The 23036-nt window shown below is 34.8% G+C and overlaps 1 protein-coding gene across 10 annotated transcripts; it reads left to right on the top strand.

Annotated features, from left to right (window-relative positions):
• The first annotated feature begins 2273 nt into the window (after positions 1-2273).
• Positions 2274-22756, top strand: LOC101268214 (phospholipase SGR2). Of its 10 annotated transcripts, none has more exons than XR_011220343.1 (24): positions 2274-2479; positions 3029-3091; positions 3312-3365; positions 3580-3840; positions 5225-5325; positions 5619-5801; positions 6159-6314; positions 6635-6706; positions 6791-6943; positions 7322-7372; positions 8429-8599; positions 10732-10881; positions 14186-14251; positions 14359-14886; positions 14976-15030; positions 15137-15261; positions 15612-15684; positions 16878-16980; positions 17059-17152; positions 17238-17300; positions 17919-17967; positions 18149-18252; positions 19585-21592; positions 21999-22756. XR_011220343.1 is itself a non-coding variant. In XM_069296245.1 (24 exons), the coding sequence occupies exons 4-24, from the start codon at positions 3639-3641 to the stop codon at positions 22342-22344; spliced, it is 2784 nt and encodes a 927-aa protein (XP_069152346.1). In that variant the 5' UTR covers positions 2274-2479; positions 3029-3091; positions 3312-3365; positions 3580-3638; the 3' UTR covers positions 22345-22756. The 10 variants fall into 10 exon arrangements, 8 of the variants coding, with proteins under 8 accessions (XP_069152346.1, XP_025885277.2, XP_069152345.1 ...); XM_069296245.1 differs by having other exon boundaries at positions 6791-6946; positions 7325-7372; positions 19585-19631; positions 22107-22756; XM_026029492.2 differs by having other exon boundaries at positions 19585-19631; positions 22107-22756.
• Positions 22757-23036: the final 280 nt, after the last annotated feature.

Genomic DNA, 23036 nt, shown 5'->3' on the forward strand with positions numbered 1-23036 from the left:
ACACACAAAAAAAATATCGAAGGGAACGGGTGCACGTTCACCCACACCCTCAAGAGTGGGTCTGCCTCGGATAGAATGTATACTCTGACTATACATTATGGTGTACCTATATATAAATATATATTAACTATACATTATGATATACACAAAAAAATAAATATAGTTTAACTATATGTGAAGTAGACATTAATTATAGACTATTTATCTCGATCAACTCAAAATCGCCTCTAAATAATCTTGGATTTCAAATATTAAATTCTCTCGATGTTTCAAATCTTTTGATACATCTTTCGCTTGAAACGATTCACATTTACGATAAAACAATTTATTTATTTTTATTTTATAAAACAACTGCAAGAATAATTAATAACACCAATAAGAAGAATCAGCAGCCAACAATAATAAATTTATGGAGCAATAGTGACTTTAGAGAGTGTCAATAAATTTTTAAATATAGTTAATCTTTGCGCGATAACAAAAATATATTTTGTTTAATCTTAAAAATAGAGATCAAATAAAAAAAAGTGTACACAGATTTTATGTATATTTCATGAAGTTAAAAAAGTGATTTCAAAAAATTCTCAATTTTTAAAATACAAGTACTTATTATGTTACTCCTCACTAGTGCTAATCCTCTTAATTTTTTTGGCACACAAAAAGAAATGAATACTTTGAAATCATTTTTTTTTCGTTTCTTGCATTTACGTTTGAATTAACTTACCTTTCAAAATTATTTTTTTTGTTATAATATATCCTAATAACTATGTGTTTCTTTTTCTAAAGATTAAACATCATTTCTTCTTGTGTATTATTGATTCATAATTTTTATTTCTGAATGAACACTCCATCTTAGATGTCGTCATCGTCAATCTATATTCATATTAGCTTAAGTAAGTTCTAACAAATAAAATCAATTTACAATATAACTTTAAAAAGATTTAAAAATTCAAAAATGGAATGGTCAAATAAATTCATTATTTTTTTTCTAGTCGACGGTTATTCAAGAACAATTAACTCCACTAAGCTATTTCAATTGAATACTATAAAAGTAGCATAAATCTATTTTTAAGAATTTAATATATGCTTGATATTTTTTAAAGACCTCAATCAATACGAAGGATATAATCATATACATTGTTAATTTATTAAATATATTTCATATTTTTGACAAAATAAATTACAAATAACTTATTCTAAAATCTATTATAATAGTTCAAAATAACTTGTTCCCTTTACAAATAACTTATTATAAAATCTATTATAATAGTTCAGAATAACTTGTTCCCGATCAAATAAGCCCAAAAATGATTAAGATGAAAATAGCACAAGGTCAAACCATTAATTTCCCTTTTCAATGATTTTAACGGAATATTCCTTCTATAAGCTTAATACACTTTTCTGATTTCTTCATTTTCTTTCCACCGTTTTTTTATTATAATAATTTCTATACAATTCAATATCCTCCTTCGACACGATTCAATTTCCTATTTAAATATCAAATCTAAAATTAACACAAAAAACAGTACAAAATTTTTGCTTAGAATCCAGATAACTCTTTAATTCTTAATTCTCAGGTGAATTTTGTTACCAAAACTAGATGCTTATCTTCAATTCAACAATATCCATTCCCAATTTTCAAGTTTTTAATAATAAATATCTAAAAATTGAAAAAAATAGGGCCAAATCAGTTTGTAGTTTTTTATTTTCTCTAGTTGATATTAATCGAAGAACAATTAACTCCATTTAGCTATGTTACCTGAATACTACAAAAATCTATAAATGTATTTTTCAAGAATTTTATACTTTTAAAAACATATTTATATACTTTTGTAGTATCAGGTAACATATTTTTGTTCTTTTTTTCCCCAATAATTTAATATGCGTAATGTATTATGAGTCGAGCATGTTGTATATGGCTTGTCCAGTGAGGTTTACATTCCCTATATAGCTTACAAGCTATTACGTAGAGGAAATTTATCCAGTGCGCATAAAATGCTCACCAGAAGGATAGAGCCGTGCAACGATTATGAATTATCGTGAATTCAAAAAAAAATAATTTAATATATTTTAAATATTTTCTTTAAATATTCAAATAACACCCTAATTTAAAATAAGTTTATTTCATTTTCGATAAAATTAATATTTCCAAATAATATATTCCAAAAAGTCAATTATTACGATAACTTATTTCCAATTAAATAAACTCGAAAATGATCAAGATGAAAAATTGAACAAAGGTTAAACCATTAATTTCTATTTTCAATGAGTTTAACAGAATATTCCTTCTATAAACTTAATCAATACATTCTTCTGGTTTTCTTCTTTTTCCTTTCCACCGTTTTTTTTTTTTTTACAATTCAATATCCTCATTCAACACGATTCAATTGCCTTGTTAGATTCTAAATCTAAAATTTACACGAAAAAATAGTACAAAATCCTCTCTGAGAATCCAGAAAACCCTTTAATTCTTGATTTTCAGGTGAATTTTGTTACCAATACTATATGTTAATCTTCAATTAAACAATACCCGTTTTCCAATTTCCAAGTTTTTAATTTGTAAAGAACAAATTTTTTGTTGATGGGTATGGTTTATTTCATGGCCTAAGATTAGTTAAGCATTTGTTTTGATGAATTTGTATAGAAAATTCGAAGAAACTAAGAAAAACTCGTGATTTTCTGCTGGGAAAAGTTAATATTTTTTGTTTGAGTTGATACCCACATTTCTAAGATTGTATTTTGCTTGTGTTTATGCTGTTTCTATTTTGTAGGTATTAGTTGACTGTGTTTGGACTTTTCACTTTTGTGAGGTTGAGGAGGAGTTAATGGGATATGTTGATGGGGATGATTTAATTCATTCGTTGAATGAATTGAGCATTTGTTTAATGAATTTGTATAGAAAATTTCAGGAAACAAAGAAAAACTCATGATTTTCAGCTGGGAAAAGTTCATAGTTTTTGAGTTTATACCCACTTGATTGAGATTTCTAAGATTGTATGTTGCTTATGGTTATGCTGTTTTTATTTTGTAGGTATTAGTTGACTGTGTTTGGACTTCTCATTTCTGTGAGGTTGAGGTTGAGGAGGAGGAGGAGGTAATGGCATCAGTTGATGGGCATATTTAATTCATGCTCTTGAATAAGTTGAGCATTTGTTTGATGAATTTGTATTGAAAATTTCAAGAAGCGAAGAAAAACTCATTATTTACAGCTGGGAAAAGTTTATATATTTTTTTGAGTTTATACCCACTTGACTGAGATTTCTGAGATTGTATTTTCTTGATGCTGATGCTGCATACCTGTTTTTATTTTGTAGGTATTAGTTGACTCTGTTTGGACTTTTCACTTCTGTGGGGTTGAGGGCGAGGAGGTAATGGCATCTGTTGAAAGGCATGATTTGATTCATGGCATCAAATTAGTTGCGCATGTCTTTGATGAGTTCATATAGAAAAAAGTTAGATTTTGTTGCATATTCAAGATTTCAGCTGGACAAAACTTGTAATTTTTTCAAGTTGATACTCACTTCACTGAGATTTCTAAGGTTGTATTTTGTGGATGCTGATGCATGTTTTTCTTGTGAAAAGATATTTAACTGGTAGAGAGGTGTTTGGACTTTTGTGAGGTTGAGGTTCAGGAGGAGGAAATGGCATCTGTTTCTGGGTCGAAAGGTGAGATCGATGAAACCTCTCCTGACATGTTGAAGAACACACCATCAAATATTAGGAGGTTAGCAGATGAGATTGAACACTTAGAGGGGAGGCAAAAGTACCTTGCTCAGACTAGAAGTCCGTCAGATGGTGGTGATGTTCGTTGGTATTTCTGCAAGATGCCTTTGACAGTAAACCGTATGTTCTACTCTTAACTGTAAATGTTTTAGGTCCCATGTTGGCATTCATATTTGCAAACTTCTCTAAAAGTTGTTTGAGTTCTTTTTTTGATTGAGTTTGAAAAGTGAGGTCCACATGTCATGTGTTGTGACGTGTTGCTTTTTGTTTCTCTGTATGTTGAAGTGCTTGTAGCAGATGTACGATGTGGACATGTTTTTTTTTTTCCGGGGGAAGTTAAGGCAGAATCAGAAAGTGAGCAGAAGCTTGAAACAAATTTGAAAACCATTCCTTTATGCATCATGTGGACTTTTTGGTTAGAGAGGAATGCAAGATCGTTTGAAAACCAAAGGCTTCATATTTATCTTGTTAGACATTGATATGCTTACAGAACTTTAGTGTAGGATTAGGATGACTGATTATATCTCAAAAATTTAGTTTTTTGAGTTTCTGGGGTTGTCACTTTTGGCTATAGCTTGTAATCTTATGATGGCCTTCTTCAGTAACTTCTTGGCACTTTATTGATAAAAACCCCGTCACAAAAGAAAGAAGAAGTGGGAACAGAATACAATGGAATACTAACTAGTCTTGATTATGGTTTAGTTGTGTTGTTGCACTTACATTCTTTCTGATGTTTGTTAGGAGACTTCTTAGATTGGTGAGAGACTTGTATGTCTGTGTATCGTGTGAGATTTTAATATTCCCTAGTTTTAGAGAACCAATAGACCCTAAATTACCTTAAAAGACTGATTATTAAAATAAATTAAGCTCGAATAAAGCTGAATGGATGTTGAAGATTCATATTGCCACCCCCAAGTTTTGGATTGAAGCATAGTTCAGTAGGAAAAATTTGAATTGAAATAGAAGGTGTTAATGTATTGGCTCAAAGGAGTACAGCGATGTATTTGACTCATGGATATCTTTCCTCTCTGAGATTCTACCTTGGGAACAATTAATTGGAAAAGCAACTTGCTAGTTTATTCTGCTGTTTATCCTTTCGTTGTTCATTATATGGTTCTGAGGGATTTTTGTCCTCCAAAATGTTGCATTCCTTTTGAACCCGATTTCTGCAGCTTAAAAACATAAAATGTTTGGACTAAAAATTATACATAAGCTTTCTGAGTAACAAAATTATAGATTCTAAAAGAATAACAGTAAGTTCAATTCGCCTAGATTTAGTGTTCTTCAAAGGAGTTCATCATACCTTCAGAAACTTTACCATTGATGAGTCGGGTTGTGCTTTCTGGTTTAAAGTGTATTCATGAGTCAAAATTCTCTGGTAAGTAGCTGATCTTCTTTAAACTCGTGAGTCCAAATATTATAGATTTGTCAATTGCTGTGAGCATGAGCTGTCGTATTCGTGTATAAATCTAGGTTGTCCTTTGTGGATTTTACTTTTACACAGAGCCTGCTGCAGCAGTCCCCAAAACAGAAGTAGTGGGAAAGGGTGATTACTTTAGATTTGGCTTGAGAGATTCTCTTGCAATTGAGGCTTCTTTCTTGCAGGTAATGTTTTCTGACCAGAGTTCTGTTTATTTGGATTACTTCCCATTTGTAAATAATTAATCTATGGCCCAGTCAGTATAACATTTGCTGGTACGTGATAAAGAGATATTGCCCAATATTTGCTTCATTTCTGCTTGATTATGCAAAGTTCAAGCTTCTGTATAAATATGCTCATCATGTACCTTCTGAAAGAATGGAAACAAAAAGAATATCACGGTATAACTTGTGTGGATATTACAATCTGCAATATTGTATGTCGATATCTGCGGTATTAATTGGGTTGTTCTATGCAGAGAGAGGATGAGTTGCTTTCTTCTTGGTGGGAAGAGTATGGGGAATGCAGTGTGGGTCCAAAGGGGGCACCAAATAGATTCAGTTCTGCATCAGAAATATCTTCTCCGGAGAGCTCTCAAGCACATGAAGATTTAGTTGAAGAAGAAAGAGTTGGAGTCCCTGTTAAGGGGGGCCTGTATGAGGTATCCTTTGTCTATTCATTCTCTTATTTTACTGCCTGTTGGTCCATCTAGGAGGAGTACTTACCTTTTGTACTGTCATAATGACTCGTGAAACAAAAAAAGAACATATTACAGTACAGAATATAGACCTCCTAAGAGGAGAAGGTTAAGACAAAATTTATAAAGATGTTCACCAATGGCAAAGATCTGGGTAGAACATGTGATATCTGGAAATTATGCATGATGTAGCATGGACTATGCGGTTCTTGCCTAGAAATCTTATCTGGTTTCAACCTCTGCATACGAGATTAATTAGAAGGGGGTAATTACACAGTTAGAAAATAAATTCCTGAATAAGGACTGTCATCATCTCTGCAGGTAGATTTGGTGAAGAGACACTGTTTTCCTGTTTACTGGAATGGAGAAAATCGTCGTGTCTTAAGAGGTCACTGGTTCGCTCGTAAAGGGGGTCTGGATTGGCTTCCACTACGTGAAGATGTTGCTGAGCAGTTGGAGTTTGCATATCGGAGTAAGGTATTTGGCATCACTAAGAGTGGCAGTTTTGATATATATCATCTGATGTTGACTGCAAAGATTTATATGTAATTGGTTTTATGATCTTTTTTTTACATCTTCTGCTAAGGAATGTGTGACGGCATGTGGCAGCTGCTGGAATCCTACTACTTACTGTCAAAAAATAAAATACATTTGAAAATTTTACCTTGTTATCTGTTTGTTCACTGATCCAATTGAACATTTCTTTTTTCATTTAATGTTCTATGCTCCTCATCTTTTTGTGGATAATTAAAAAATTTCCCTCAGTAATATTGATAAGTCTTGGATGGCTGCCACAGGTTTGGCATAGAAGAACCTTTCAGCCGTCAGGGCTCTATGCAGCTCGAGTTGATATGCAGGGTTTCGCCCCGGTATTAAATTGCTGAATTTATGGAGCTTTTGTTTATATGCTTTTTGAGTTGTACTTAGTGATGTACTTGCTTGCAACAATGCAGGGACTGCATGCTATTTTCACTGGAGAAGATGATACTTGGGAAGCGTGGCTTAATGCTGATGCCTCTGGTTTCTCAGGTGCTATAGGATTTGGGGGGAATGGTGTTAAGCTAAGGCGTGGATATGCTCTTCCTCAGTCCCCGAAACCAACACAGGCACTCATTTTCTTACTATCAATTCTAATACTTCTGTTGGTTCTCTTCGTTCTGATATGAAGTTACTAGTGTTAGTTTCCTTTTTACTGTTTTGTGCTCATCTTCATAGCGTCCTCTTTCTTTGAGTGGACATAGAGGGGGAGACATCATATAGTCTTGGATTGGCAATTCTCTCCTCATGAGATAGCTTTTGGGGTTGAGTTAGGTCCAAGGTCCATTTCTTCGCTATAAGGAAGTTGTTTATATGCCTTCTGTTATAAAGATGATTTAGAGTGAAGACTGGCTTTTGGTCCATAAAGGGTCTTGATATTTAGGATTTAATCTGTTTTCTCTTGTTCCTCCTTGCTGAAATTGAACTCATGTATCTGTTTCTTTTAGGACGAAGTACGTCAACAGAAGGAGGAAGAAATGGATGATTACTGCTCACAGGTAGGCCTAGTGCTTCTTGTTTACTACGTGAGTGTATGTGTTCTACTTCTATCACTCATCAATCAAATGATATATGAATATGGGGATGCTTATTTTGTCTTGACCTTAAGAAAATGAAATCATCATTAAGTTGCCAGTTCAAAAAAAAAAGATGCAACCATCATGTAGGCTTGTATTAGTAGTTGTACCTTTGATTGACTGTAGATATGGAAGGCATCAGAAGTACTAAGTTGCTGGTACTTGGTATATTGGAAATTCATAAGATTCTCTTAGTTGGGAGGTTTTATTCCCTCAAAACTAGAATATGACCCCCGTCACTTTCTTTGCAAGATCAAGCTAATATCTTATTTTAACTTTTCATTTCACTCAGTTGAAGGTTTCTGCATTTATTTAGCTAGTTCAACCTTTTATATGACCTCATGCTTTGTCCTTTTCGTATCTCTTTATCTATGTGCACATATTCAAATTCTCTTTTGACACTGATGGTAGTATATGTGCACAGAAGTAAAAAGGTTGCTTGAAATTTCGAGTGGCTGAAGCTAAAGCAGCTACTTTTGAAGTAATGTAATGAAAAGCAACAATGGGAGGAAAAGTCAGATTTGAAAAGAGGATTTCATACTTCTTTCTCTCATTTAAAACTGTCATCTCACACAACACCTAAGTGATAATGAGAGAACAACCCGTTTTCCTTCCTTTTTGATTACCTTCCTCGCATATGTGTAGGACCACATAAAATCAATTTCTAAAAAGGATTAATCCTTATCTTGACGAACTACTCTTGTCCAACTCATTGAGGTGGTTTTATCTGCGTGATATGTCTCTATTCGTGTTCTTTAGAGTTCAGTAATTACCTGTTTAATCAATTTTGATGTTTCTTTGTTTTCCTTTGCTGATCGAGTTAGTTGAGATTACAAATGTTTCCTAAAAAAATGCATAAACTTGTTTTTTTAGACTCATCTTTTCCACTTTTTACCTTCCATATGTAAAATGGTCTCTTTTGAACTTCTATGATAGCTTTGTAGTGCAGACTGTGTAACTTGATACTGCTGTGTATAGGTCCCTGTTCGACATCTGGTGTTCATGGTTCACGGGATTGGTCAAAGGTTGGAAAAATCAAATCTTGTGGATGATGTTAGTGACTTCCGCCATATTACGTCAATCCTGGCTGAACGACACTTAACCTCATACCAACGTGGCACTCAAAGAGTTCTGTTCATCCCATGCCAGGTATTGCTTTCATAGTTGATATTTACATTTCTTAATGTGGTATGCATTGTTATGAATACATTAGGGGTCTTTGGGTTGAGGTTTTAGAAGATATAATATCCACATAAAACTCAACATTGCTAATCCTCAAAAAAAATAAAAAATCTCGACATTGGTTTATACCATATTTGTTTAGGATTTGAAGAGATCTATTTTTCACATAACAATCAGCATTAACTAATGCAATTGGTAATCCTTTCTGTTTCCTCATTAATAATACTTGTATAAGTTATGTGGGATAAAAGATTGAATAAGAAAGCAAATATTAATGATACATGGATTAATCAAGTCAATGAAAGTTAATATTGTAACGTGGAATTTGAGGGCCCTTACTAATCCCAGAAATATGGTGAACAATTAGAAATCAGATGTCTATTGCTTTCAAAGAATCAAAGTTAAAAGGTGACATTAGGGATATTATCAAAGAATTATGGGCAAATAGGTGGGTGAAGTATGCATAGTTGGAGGCCAGTGGTACCAGAGGGGGAATTATATTGCTATGGGATCGCAGAATATGGGAGGGAGGGATATGTGAGGCAGGTTCTTACTGTATCACCTGCAAATTCTTAGGCAAACCTCTGGAATTTTGTTGGCTTTTATCCAGATGTCAGGATGGAGAGGGAAGAGGTGTGGCTGGAACTGCGCGCGGTCGGAAGCCTTTTTAATGAGCCTTGGGTGATTGCCAGGAACTTCAACACAGTTAGATTTCCATTTGTGATGAACTGTACTAAATTCAACAAGCCATGGTTGATTTTTCTGAATTCATAGAGGAGATGGTGCCGGAGCCTGGAGGATATTCCATTGGCAGGTTGCAATTATACATGGATAAAAGGGAAAGCCATTATATTGCCGCAAAACTTGATAGATTTTTGACTTCAGAAAGAGTGGGAAGTTTCCCTTATGAACATCAAGCAGTCAGTTCTACTGAGAGATATTTCTGACCACTGTCCTTTAGTTCTTGATTGTGACAATTGGGAGAGGTCAAATTATTTGTACAAATTTGAGAATTGGTGGCTCCAGACAGAAACCTTCAAAAGAGAAGAGTCAAAAGTGTGGTGAGACTCTAGCATATGTGAAGGCAGGCCAGATTTCATTTTTAGCTTTCAAGTTGAAGGCTCTGAAGGGGAAACTTAAGGATTGGAGCAAAACTATACAGGGCAATCTGGAAATGCAGAAACAAAGTATACTTGGTCAATTGACTAAGTTAGAAGAGATTCAAGGCCATATATTACTGACAGATGATGAGGCTCACTTGAGGGCTGCCCTGACAGTGGTGTTTGAGGAAAATGCGAAAAAAGGAGGAAGTGGCCTGGAGACAAAGATCAAGGGGTTTTGTGGCTTAAAGAAGGGGAGAGAAACACCAAATTCTTTCATAGAACTACAAACTGTTACAGAAGGTGTAATATCGTTGATAAGTTTGTTATTAATGAGACTTCCTTAGATGAACCATCAGAGATCAAAGGAGAGATTATCAAGTTTTACCAAAATCTTCACACTGAAACAGAGAATCTTGTCATTATGTAGCAAATGTATGCCTACTTGATCAGAGTGTCATTTATAACTGTAATTGCAACAGTTGAAATTGTAGAAAATGTTGATACTAGTGATGAACACTAGAAGCATCTAAAATTAGTAAGTAAAATCATCTATTGGACATGTGATTTAGGGCCTAGCAATCCGAGACCTCAGGTGATCCACTCTCTGCTTAGGGGTCCTCCTCGAGATCGTAAGATGCAAAAGATAGAATAGGCCAAAGTGAGGGCACCAAGTGGGTATAATCACTGCTGTCTGTACTTGAATTTACATTGTTTGTGCTTAGCGGTGCTCGATCGAGTTATTTCCAGTTATCGTATTACTGCAACTCTAAAAATTGCTGTTATAGTCTTTCAATTGAAGCATTATCTTGTTACATAATAGTCACGTCTTTTCCCCCTTTGTCCGTTAGCATGTTTAAGTGTTTTATCTTTCTGCATTCCTGTCGTGCAATATTTTGGGGTTTTCTTCTTCATAGGTCTGTTTCTTGATCTGATTTCTGTTGATTTGTTCTTGTAAATTAACGTCAATTTTTCTTATGTTTCAACTGTGGGTACCAGTGGAGGAAGGGCTTAAAGCTTAGTGGTGAGGCTGCAGTTGAACGATGTACTTTAGATGGTGTACGGGGATTGCGCGTACTGTTGAGTGCAACAGTGCATGATGTGCTGTATTACATGAGCCCCATTTACTGCCAGGCTATTATTGACTCGGTACTTCTAATATGCTTTCTCCAGTTCAAGTTTTCCTCACTATCCTTTCTTCTTCCTGATGTTGCTCAGCTGTTGTGTTTGATTTTCTGCCTGGTTTCTCTATTCAAATGTTCAAGTTGCACTTTTAGATTTGGAACTGATGTTTTGCTGGATTTCTTGGATTCTTGATTTTCTGCCTGGTTTCTCTATTCAAATGTTCAAGTTGCACTTTTAGTTTTGGAAGTGATGTTTTGCTGGATTTCTTGGATTCCCTTTAGCTTTGAGGAATCCATGTCCAGTTAATTTCTGTATTGCTGCAGTACCAGCTTGGTACTATCTGTTATTTAATAAAATTTATTTTTACTGATAAAAGAATGTCCAACTTACAAACCTTTTGCTTCCATAGCCCAAACTCTTTTGACTCTGGAGAATGAGGGGTTGTAATTCACATAATTGTTGTTATAGCTGTATGGAGAACAAATTGGTAACTAAGTGAAAATTTATATTCTCTGTAATAAGGTGTATGGCTATCTGGCCAAGCACCCTATGTGGTTACCTTTCTCATTAGATTTTTGGTTGTTGATTTATTCCCATATGTCAAAACCGGTATTATTTTTGTTTGATTTTTTTGGGGGTAATTGAAAAAGTATAAATTAACTCCTACAGAGCAGATCTCCTTATAAATGCTCCTGGAACCAACAAAATCCAAAAGATCAGAAAAATTACTCCCAAGCAAAAAGGTTTAGTAAACATCTAGATTTAAGTACTTATATGGGAATTGAAATACCTTCAAAGCATCTCTGGTTTTGCTCCTTCCATATGGTCCATATAATACACTAAGATATCATCTTCTAATTGCCCTTGTAGATTTCCTTACTTTTAATCCATTCCAAATAACAAAAACTTCCTTCAAGCTCCTAGGCATTACCCAGCTTGTACCAAAGGTACTGTTCAACAAATTCAACAAGCTCCTTGCTACTATTCAATGCACAAATAGATAATCTATATCTTCACCTTCTTCTTTAAACATGAAGAACCTGCTGCAAAAACTGTACCTCTCCTCCTTGGAACTTCTTGTGTTAAGCATGCTCCTTGAGCTGCCAGCCAGCTAAAACATAACTGTACCTCTCCTCCTTGGAACTTCTTGTGTTAAGCATGCTCCTTGAGCTGCCAGCCAGCTAAATCATACCTTGGTTGGAGATTTTGTTCTCAATATCAATTTCAAAAGGTCTATCTTCAAAGATATTGCTTCTATTAACCATTTCTTTTTGCAACTCATTGACTGTGCAGCTTCCTTTACCTCTATTTTCCCATATCAATTCCTCTCCAGTTGATGTATCTGAATATTTTCGATTTTGTCCAAAAACTCTAGCATTTCTTCCACTTCCAAGTCATGGCATTGCTCCTGGCTGTTGATCTGTGAACCAAGTGGTTAGCATAACCTAATTTTAGAAAAATAACTGTATAATCTTATCAGCTTGTAACTGTAACAAATTGCGATTCTAGGGATCACTGTTGTCTTTGAATTTGTTATGTATGTCTAGTTTTCCTAAATCCTGAGATGGAAAAGTATGCTCAGTAGCATTTTTTTTGTTTTATGAAACTGGCAACTTAATAGCATTTGTATTTCTTTTCATGATGAAATCCTCATATACCACATGTCTAGTGCTGACTCTATTATTGCAAAGAAATAGTTCCTTCTTAGAATGAAATCATACACATGTACTCACTTAAAAAAAAACTATAAGTGAACCTATTCTAAAGTATTTAATGAATAACTACAAATCATAAGAGTTACCTAGTTTGAGAAATTTGAGTTACACAAGTAATGTTTTGTCTTTTGATAATTAGTACTGTTGTATTCTTCAGCATTAGCCATAAAGGAATGTGGCCGCCTCCAAAAACATTACAAGGTAGTAAGGTTAGACTCTAAGCTTTAGATAGCACCTAAGAAACCTACCAGCTCATCTACTTCCTCTATAAAATATCCTTCACACAAGAGAATTAAAACACTAAACAGCTCCGTTTCGCATCATGTATGGACTTGATCTTGTTTCCTAAACCTCTCCCATTTCTTTCTTTCCATCTGTCCAGCATATACATGAGGATTTATCCTCTACCATTTGTTCGGACTCTTGCTACCCCCTCTTTTCATCCAGCAGCTCATCAAGTCATTAGTATGCTCAGGCATTATCCACTCAGTCTTTGTGAGACTGAGGAACAGGTTTCACAATTGTGAAGTAAACTTGCAATGTAGAAAAGATAATTGTTTGTCTCTCCAGTCTCATTGCACAAAAAACATCTCGTCAGTACTATTCTTCCCCCTTCTGTAAAAGTTAAAATAAATAATGTTGCTTCTAAGAGAACTGAATGGGGTCTAGGCATGCAGGATAGAGTGCTGGAATAGAAAGTTATGTGTGAAAAAAATCACGGTACTCTACTATGACTTAAGTGGTCGAAGATTCTGCTCATTAAAGCAACAATGACAATTGACATCTAGTGGAGCAAAACTGAAGGCATCACAAATGATTCAACCAGTTTTACCAAATAACAATACCAAAGGGTAAGTACAGTGACACAATTAGAAATGACTCTATTGACCTTCCTGAGTGACTTAAGGTATGTTCAGGTAGACTGCATGACTTTCTGCAAAAGATTTGCTCAACTTGATTTGAAGGGCATTTTATTATGTTTTCTGGATTAATCCATTTTCAATTCATTTATCCCTGATTTAGGCGTGCCATTAATAATTGGTTTTAATGTGTATGAATACCTCCAATTGCACCGATCTATGGGTTTGCAACCATGATATTGAAGGTGTAACACAGGGACGAGGTAGACCTAAACTTACATTGAAGTCAACAGTCTTAGAAGATCTACAATCTCTTGCAATCCATAAACATTCAGCAGAAGACAGAACACAATGGAAGCTAAATATCCATATAGCCAATGCCTACTAGCTGGAATTAAAACTTAGTCATGATAATATGCTAAACTTAGGTTCATTTGCTAGGATATCTATTAAGTTCAGAGATCTGTATGTTAGTAGAAATTATAGAAAACCTACAGTATTAATGAAATCCAAACTATTGAATATTGGAAATGGAGTTGAGAGTTCATGTAGCTTGACCACAACTTCCTATGGGTTGAGGCATAATAGATGTTGTCACACTTCTTCAAGGTCATTCTGTTTATTCATTTTAGCAGATTCACCCATTAATTTGTCTTTACTTCATATGATATGCATTGGCAATTCAATATTGTATATCAATTGCCTACCTTTAAATTATTAGTGTTTAGTGCTAATTGTTTATTCCATATTCAGGTATCCAACCAGTTGAATATGTTATACTTAAAGTTTCTCAAGAGGAATCCCGGTTATAGTGGAAAGGTATAAAGATATAATTGAATATGCAGAGATTCTTTCTTATTTCTATAAGAACTTGATGCATACAGTTCAGATTAAAGATACATACTAAAATTTTGTAAAATTCTCAGGTTTCTTTGTATGGTCATTCCCTTGGGAGCGTTTTGTCATATGATATCCTATGCCACCAAACAACACTGTCCTCCCCTTTTCCCATGGAGTGGATGTACAAAGAACAAAATGAGAATGAATTGTCTCAGCAGGATCAGAGCAACCTATCTTTAGACCAAAACTCTGCCTTAAGTTCAGATGATGAAACTTCTATTAGGAAGGGAAATAAGAGTGATCTGTCAGATAAAGACAAAATGAATGTAGAACCAAGTTTGTCAGTGTCTGTGGAAGATCGTACTGAAGATTTTTGTCATCCTGTGGGCCCTCCTGCTTCATCAGACTCAGACGAACCAGTTGCAAGCGATGATATCAGGGAACCTAATGATTCCTCAGCAAATGAAAATTTTCGTGAAACTCCTATTGATGAGAGGGACACTATAAATGATGCCGAGAATGTGGAGGATGGAATTTTTGAGTTTAATCAAAAGATTGATGAGGGAGTATCTGAATGTGAAAAAGACAGAACAATCAATTCCCTGAGGAAAGAGGTAGTGACATGTCATAGTCAGCATGCATTTTTCATTATTAAAAATACTTTCTCTGTACTGAAGTTTCTCCATCAATGAGACTGGTCCAGATTGATATGCTGAGAGCCAAAATCCAAGAATTAGACGCCGAGTGTATAAAGAAAGGTACAGCTAGACAAATAATTATGGAGATCAGTTTTTAACTTCCCCTAACTTAGCATTTCAATTGTGTATCAAAGTAAATGGTCCTTATAAGTTTCTTTTGAGATAGGATGTGTAACGGAAGCAGAAAACGGAGGAACAAACGCAGCTACAAGAAATCAATCTATTCCTGAGGAAAGTGATTCAGCAAAGAGTTATACCCCGCAATTAAGATACACAAAGTTGAAATTCAAGGTAATACTTCTCCTTTGTAAGATGCAACTATTTTCTGGGTGTGTTTGGGCAAGTTTTGGTTTGATGTTGGAGCAGGACTTTCAATGTTCTTTGAAATTCCTAGAAGAAAGTTATTGAGCTTATCAAAATGTTCATCTCTCTAAATACTTGTATTATGCTTTCATCATTTCTTTAATACAAGACTAGCAATATTCAATATCCTTTATGGTAGGGTTAACAATTTTATTGGAATGCATTAACTGGCTTTTGATAATTTCACCTTTCGTTCTTCTGATTATTCTTCATTTGTTGGGTACTCCAAGACATCTTCTAACTTTGGCTGTTTCATTCTTTGGTTCTTTCATAAAAAGGTGGATACATTTTTTGCTGTTGGATCCCCTCTTGGTGTTTTTCTATCCCTCCGCAATGTTCGTATTGGGATCGGTAATTCTTCTATCTATTTTAAAGCACATGTTGATTTCATTGCTTATTTATCCTCTGAAGGGGTATACTTTGTACTTTTGTGACAAATCTCTTGAATATTTTACCATAAGCCTGTAAAACTGTTATCTGTTTGCTTGAATAGACACTTAGTGTTTGTTTCCATAGATCTAATACATAAACTTTCTGAAAAAAGGTTAGATTGTATGATAAACAAAGGAAAACTCAGGAAGTATTCAAGTAATACCTACAATCAGAAATACAAAAGTATTGCTGTACTCCTATGAACTCATAAGTTGTCTAAAATACTAGGGATATCCTCATGTTGACAAGGGTATTCATGTTTACACCAGAAATAGAAAAGAGTCAAACAATTCAGCTTCATTTTATCCATAGAGCAGCTCTTGTTCTCAAAACATCTCCGATTCCTTCTCCCAAATGGTCCACCAAATGCAAGCTGGGATAATCTTCTATCTTTCCCTGTGCCCTGACTGATCTCCATCCCTATTCCAACATGCCAAAGCTTCCTTCATGTTTCCTGGCATAGATCAACTGATGCTCCTTACCTTGATGAAAATCTGCCAAAGTTTCACCATCTCCTTACAGTGTAAAAAGAGATGATTTATTATCTCTGCTTCACATTCACAAAAAAAGCATCTGGAGCACAGCCGAAGGCTCCTCTTCATACGGATATCCTGAGTGAGAACATCCTGTTTGCTAAAAGCCATGTAAAAACAGGGCACCGTGTAGGGCACCTTAACTTTCCAGATCACTTTCCATTGCCAGTAGTTTGGTTGAGTCTGTGTCTTCTGTGAGTTTTTGTAAGCTGATTACTTTACTACTATCAAATCTGCTGTATAAACCTAATCTTTATATATCACTCCTTCAGTAGCAGTAAATAAATGTTTGTCAAATTAATTATTTTTTAAATGTTTGTCAAATCCTCCTGGTGCATTATGCTGCCTTTAGCTCTGCAAGTTCCATGAATCCTGTGGATGCTCTAAACTCTGTATGTTGGTGGCGACTGGTGCCATTTGATGTTTATAAGGGGTTAATTCATTTTTTTTGTAGGTTCTAGGCAACTCATGGGTGTTTGAAATATGGCAGTTCTTTTTCTTCTATATATTAAAAAGATGGTGGTGCATCTGTTTCACTTAATTATTATTTTTTATTTCTGTTTTATCCTGGTATGACAGGCAAGGGGAAAGACTACTGGGAAGAGGATAACATAGTTGAAGAGATGCCAGCTTGTCGACAAATGTTCAACATATTCCATCCTTTTGATCCAGTGGCATACAGGTTTCATGGTCGTTATTATTGCTAATTTTGGTCATCTTTTTTGTTATACAAGCTCATGCATGCTCGATCCTATTTCAGAATAGAACCACTCGTCTGTAAAGAATATCTCAACAAACGCCCCGTCATTATACCCTACCACAGAGGTGGGAAACGGCTGCATGTTGGTTTTCAGGTAAGGTCTCCATAGTTACGTAATTAATGTGCTAGGTTCCTTCCACTGTCTGTATTAATGTGCATCCTGATACTACTTGGTGCAGGAATTTAAAGAAGAAGTATCTTTGCGCTCACATGCTTTTGTGAACAATATAAATACTGTAAAGGTGTGTTTTCTCCCCATTTGTTGATGTGACATTACATGCACAAAAAGGGTGGCATGTTTGTAATTGAGATGATACGATTCAATATCACTCATTAGGAAGTTCGATATGCTGTAATCTTGCTAAGGTTGACAAATGAAGAATTAAATATTCAGCTTATTACAAATGAAACTTGCTGATTGGATTTTATTGACCTTAACAAAGTAAGAGAACGGCTGTTTAAAGTATAGATATGTGCATGATCTTTTAACATTATAAAGCATAGCTCATAGAAGTAGAGATCCCTGCTGAACAGATCACTTGACATGGAAAATAATTATTTGTTTTGGTTTATATCAGCTTGTTGTTGGAACCATGAATTGAATGACTTGGGTTATGCTTCTATAACCTGATATTCTCCTTTCACTTATCATGCTGGAAACGTGTGTTCTTCATCTAACTATTTTTTATGACATGCATTTTTTCTACTAGTTTGAAACTTCAATCCTGGATTAATTTACAGAAGATGGGTAGACTAGCTTGTTTTAGTGCTTAGCCTTTATTTGTGTGATTATTTTATGGTTTTCAATTAGGTCTCATGATGCCAATGAGTTATGGATATTACTGATGCTTTGTGATTAGGTAAAGGTGATCACTCTTTGTCAATCAAGAGACAAGGATGGCGAAGATGGTAATAAAAGCAACCATTTCTTTTTTCGAGTGCTTTCTTCCAGTTTAGATTATAAAAGTTCCTCTTCCCTTTTATCTGTGACAGAAGCTATCAGCTCTAAATCAAGCTGGAGCATTTCCCCTCACCCAACAAACACCATTTACCTTTTATCTGTCTTGGTAATTATGTCACTTTCTTGCAGAGGGTTCCCAAGAGTCTCAGGAGATAGAAGAGAGGTCATATGGCTCAATTATGATGGAGAGATTAACTGGAAATGAAGATGGTCGAGTAGATCATGTTTTACAAGTACGTTCATTCGCCAGACCTTCAAATAGTTGTTCTATTTACGTTATATCTTTCCAGTTTCTTTTGCAATTGAAGGCCTTAATATTCTGTGTTACATGGCTGTTCTCTTGCTCTTTCTACTTTTTCATTGTTTTCCTGTAGCTGTTGATGTTCATATTTATGTGGGTGATTGTTCAGTATGCAAATCGGTGTTATTCAATAGATAGATAGCCCCTTAAATTTGGCATGAACTGCCAGTTAGACACCTCAACTTTCTTAGTGACCATTTAGACACCTCAATTTACAGAGGTGCGTCTTGAGTACACCTTGTGTTGACATGGCATATTGTTTGTTTTACACTAATATTTGAGCACGTGAAAAGCTTAAAGTATGTTTTTTCTCTTCCTTTTGCTCAAAAAAATTCACCTCTCTTCTCCATTGACTTCTCCATGGGTCTATACACTTTCCAAAAAATATAATCAGGAGATCAGTTCAAATGCGTCTATACATTTTCACCATTGATGACAAAACAAGGTGGAAACATGAAATTTCCAGCTATAAAAGAGCATGTAAAATCTCTTTATCATTTTTTTTGAGGATAGTAACACTAATCTATATATGTAGTCCCCTTCAAAAGGTATTACAGTCTAGTCATATTGTCGTCTATCACCTATATTTCTTACAAATAATCTAAAACATCCCAGATATCTTCTGCTTGGACTAAAATGTTCTCTTTACACCAAAAATAAAATAACGCTAGACAATTTATCATTAATGCTGATCATTTCCTTCGATTTAATCCCCGTCGGTAACGGGCTAAGATTGGAGAGTAAGGAGGGTTTCCCCTACAATCACTTCTCACCGAATACAGAGTTTCACATGTCAAGAATTCCACCATCTTCTTTCAGCATGTGTCAGGAAAACTGAAAATTCATAACTTTTATGTTATACACAAAAATGGAAGTACGACTCCTGTTCTCATACTAATCATTAGACAAAGATCATCAAAAGAAGCTTTTCAATAATTTTAAAAACTTCAAAAAATTACGATTACTGTAATGAATAAAGTTTTAAAAGCTTACGAGCATGAGGCATTCCACGTCTACTAATCAGATTTTGTGCTTTACCGTCTGTACATGCTGTGAACTTAAGTTCTAATGTCCAGCAAACTGAATCAAATGTTTTTTTCCTTTTTGAAATCCACACGATTTCGCGTGTGTGTGTATATATATTTCATTAGGTTCTTACTATGTGTTCCTTTTTAACACCTGGCTGCTGACAGTGTCCATGAATGAGTATATATTTTAACTTACTAGTCGCGATTGGCTTTTGTTCTTTTTTTTTTTTTTGCAGGATAAAACATTTCGGCATGCATACATTTCAACCCTTGGAGCACACACGTAAGTATCCTTGTCAACTTAAGAGGGTTCATTGTGTCAGTTGCACGTCTCCTCTAAAATGATTGACAGGCATGTATACCCAAAAATTCCTCATGCGCAAATGAAGAAAATGGTGAGATCTAAAGTTTTTCAATGACAAAATCTTGTGTTCATAGTGTCTTTTCATACTACAGAGACTTCGGTAGGGCTAAGGTTTGTGTACGCTTTAGCCTCCCCATACCCAGCTCTTGAGATTATACTGTGTATGTTGTTGTAGTTGTAAGACTTGTATGATATGCAAAGTGACAGGAATCGTGGAGGAGTTTGAATTAAGTAATTCAAAGACAGAAGTGCTTAATGGTTATGGTAGTTCAAACTGTGTCAACTTACTCCACTTCTTAAGGTGCCTTTTTCCACTAATAATCTCCTCTTGTTAGGGAACTCTGTCAAATCTTTCCTTGTCGTAGTCGACTTTTCTGTAACTCAATATAGTTTTTATGCAATAGAGGACCCCACTAGACTCATTAATCAAAGCTTTAAAAAATATGAATTCCCCTGCTTTGTGGTTGTGTCAATTGAACTTTCTGGAAGCAAAATTTGTTCAGGACGATTTTGATGTTGGCAAGAAATGCATGTTTGAGTACCATTCTTGTCAATCAAAAAAGCGGTGGATTAAAAAATTTGGTCAATTTTTCCTAGAAGTTCTTTCTTCCTTCTCATCCAAGTTACTTACTATTCTTGAACTAGATAACACATTACATTGAAAGTCAAGAGAATGAGGAGTTGTTTAGTTCAAGAACTTGTTCAAAGATTTAGAAATAATATAGGGATACAAAATGTTGTGTTATTTACACCGAAATTACATTTGTAATTTAAGTTGTGTTGCAAAACAAATGCCTTATTACTTGTGCAGAATATTGTGCAGAATTATTTTTCCTGATGCATCTAATTAAAAGAAACCTTCGTGTACTTCCAATCTTTTGGAGAAAAGCATGTTCAAATTGGTTTTCCTTCTTTGGACAATGTTTGGTTGAGATTGAAAAACGAGTATTTGAAGTTCATGTTTTAAAAAAAGAATATTTGCAAGTTGCCATAGTGTTCGAACATGCATTCCACTTGGGAAAAAGTTGGAAGTTTTGTGAGTGAATACTATTATTCACTTGAAATACCCATCTTTTCAACTTCAAATTCCCTATTTCAAGCTGAAGTTGAATAATGGACAAAATGTTAAAACAAACATACTTTGAAATTAATTTAAATATTTACAAATGATGATAATACATGTCCCACCACCTACAAACTGAGTAGTTAGCTAATAAGAAAACACACACGTGAGTTTCTGTGTAAAGCAAACCTTGACATGTTCTAACATGTATGTGGTGCTTGTTTCTTTTTCTCCCTTGTTCGTTAACCAAAGAGAATGTGGTCTCATGGTGCCTATCTTCTATCTTTCTCTGGTGTTTGATTCCTTTAGGAGATTATTGGAGCTTCTTGAGTCATAACCAACATTTCTTTTGAATAAGCCTGGTTTACTTGCATCTTTGCCAGCCTTTCGACATCCGTAGACAACTCTATCGAATTTAGAATTGTCAACAGTCTCATATATTTAAACCTCAGTTTGTTGCATTCTTCTGTATATAGTGAAAGGTTTTTATTAAGTCTGAACTCTGTCATGACCTTACAATTAGCGCTCTTATTTTAAGCGGTATGGTGTAGTTTTTACTCAAACTTTTTTGGTTAACTGTGGTGTCGTGACCAATTTATGCACATCTTGACTAATCTATTGAGCACTTAATACCTACTACCTATATATGTATTGGGCGACCTATCTATCTATGGTTTGAAGAATACTAAGAGATCATCTATGGTTATTTCGTATCTGCTGGGATGCAAATTTAGATTGCCTATGGTTCATTTTGTAATCCATCGCAGATAGTTTTGTTGGTGAGACATGTCAGGTCAAAAATGCTTGCCAATTCATTGTACTATGGGCCCGTTTGGATGGGCTTAATAAAAGCAGCTTTAAAAAAGTACTTTTGAAAGTGCTGAAACTTATTTTTAAAATAAGCAGTTATGTATTTGGATAAAAGTGCTGAAGTTGCTATGCCAAATGTGAAAAGGGAAAAATGGAAGAAAGAGATGTTAGAGTTATGTTATAATTTGGAGATTGTATAAAAATATTAAGGGCAAACACATAAAAATGTGGTCAACTTAAAACAGCTTATAAGCTAAAAAAAGAAAAGCACCTCTACCCCAGCTTTTAACTTTTAGCTTAAAATAAGTTTTTTTTAACTTAAAATAAGTTATTTTCAGTATTGCCAAACAGCTAAATAAGTCAAAAATCAGCTTTTAAGTCAGTTTGACCAGCTTTTAAGCTGAGCCAAACAGGCTCTATATTGCTTCGTGAATCTCATCTACTAACGCAGCTTTTGATCAGGATTTTCCATTTGTTCTATGGTATATTCAAATCATTCAAAAAGGATTTAACATTTGCAGGAACTACTGGAGAGATAACGATACAGCTCTTTTTATGCTGAAACACTTGTATCGGGATATACCAGAGGATTCCTACTCGTCTTGTGAACCTGTGGAAGGAAGTTCAAAGGATGATAGAGATACAACGACCTGGTATGATCAACGAGAGGAGGTTGATGAAGAATTCCCATTAACATTTGCGGACAAAGTAACTGTTAAAAGTTTTTCTCACAAAGCCCGGAGAACTTTGAAGTGGTGAATCATGCTTTGATCTCTTTTAAACTTAGAGATGCAGAAAAACACCACTTCTGGACTTATGCTACTTCAACACTAATCAGTGTAAAAGCACAAGTTCTTTGTATACCAGTGCTCAAACAAGGAGAGTGTTGAAGGTATATCTGTCTTGTGCAAGCGCGGTAAGGAAATACTTTATACTGTTTCAGAATCTGATGTAAACGAAGGTATTTCTCCGCAGCTGTGATCTTTAACCATCTCCTGTAAGACTGATCTTCGTCTTAAAAGGAAGACGAGAAACATAAGATCGATCCTCCAGTGTATACAGTGAAAAAGGATATGCTCATGTGACTTGAGCCATGTATGAATACTTGTTCTTTATATGTGAATTTCTGGCACTAAACATGTAAATATATGTAGCTGTTAGAAAGTGACAATATGCTACTTAGTTTATGTATTTTATGTGTTTTATTGTCATTTTCCTCTTTGGACATTTACCTAGTTCATGTTCACCCCTCAATTCTTCTCGTTATCGCTTTGTTGTGGAACAGTTGCGATCTACTTTGATTCGAAAAAAAATGGGCTTGAGAACCTTACGTTCTTGAATCGATAATCATCTTTCGATAAATCTAATATCCCACTTCTGAGTACCAAATAGGGTTGTTTGACTTTGGTTTGGTACAATTTGATTTTCTAAAATGCTATGTAAGTATCTCT

The sequence above is a fragment of the Solanum lycopersicum genome, chromosome 1 (genome assembly GCF_036512215.1).
Source record: "Solanum lycopersicum chromosome 1, SLM_r2.1".
Taxonomy (NCBI): Eukaryota; Viridiplantae; Streptophyta; class Magnoliopsida; order Solanales; family Solanaceae; genus Solanum; species Solanum lycopersicum.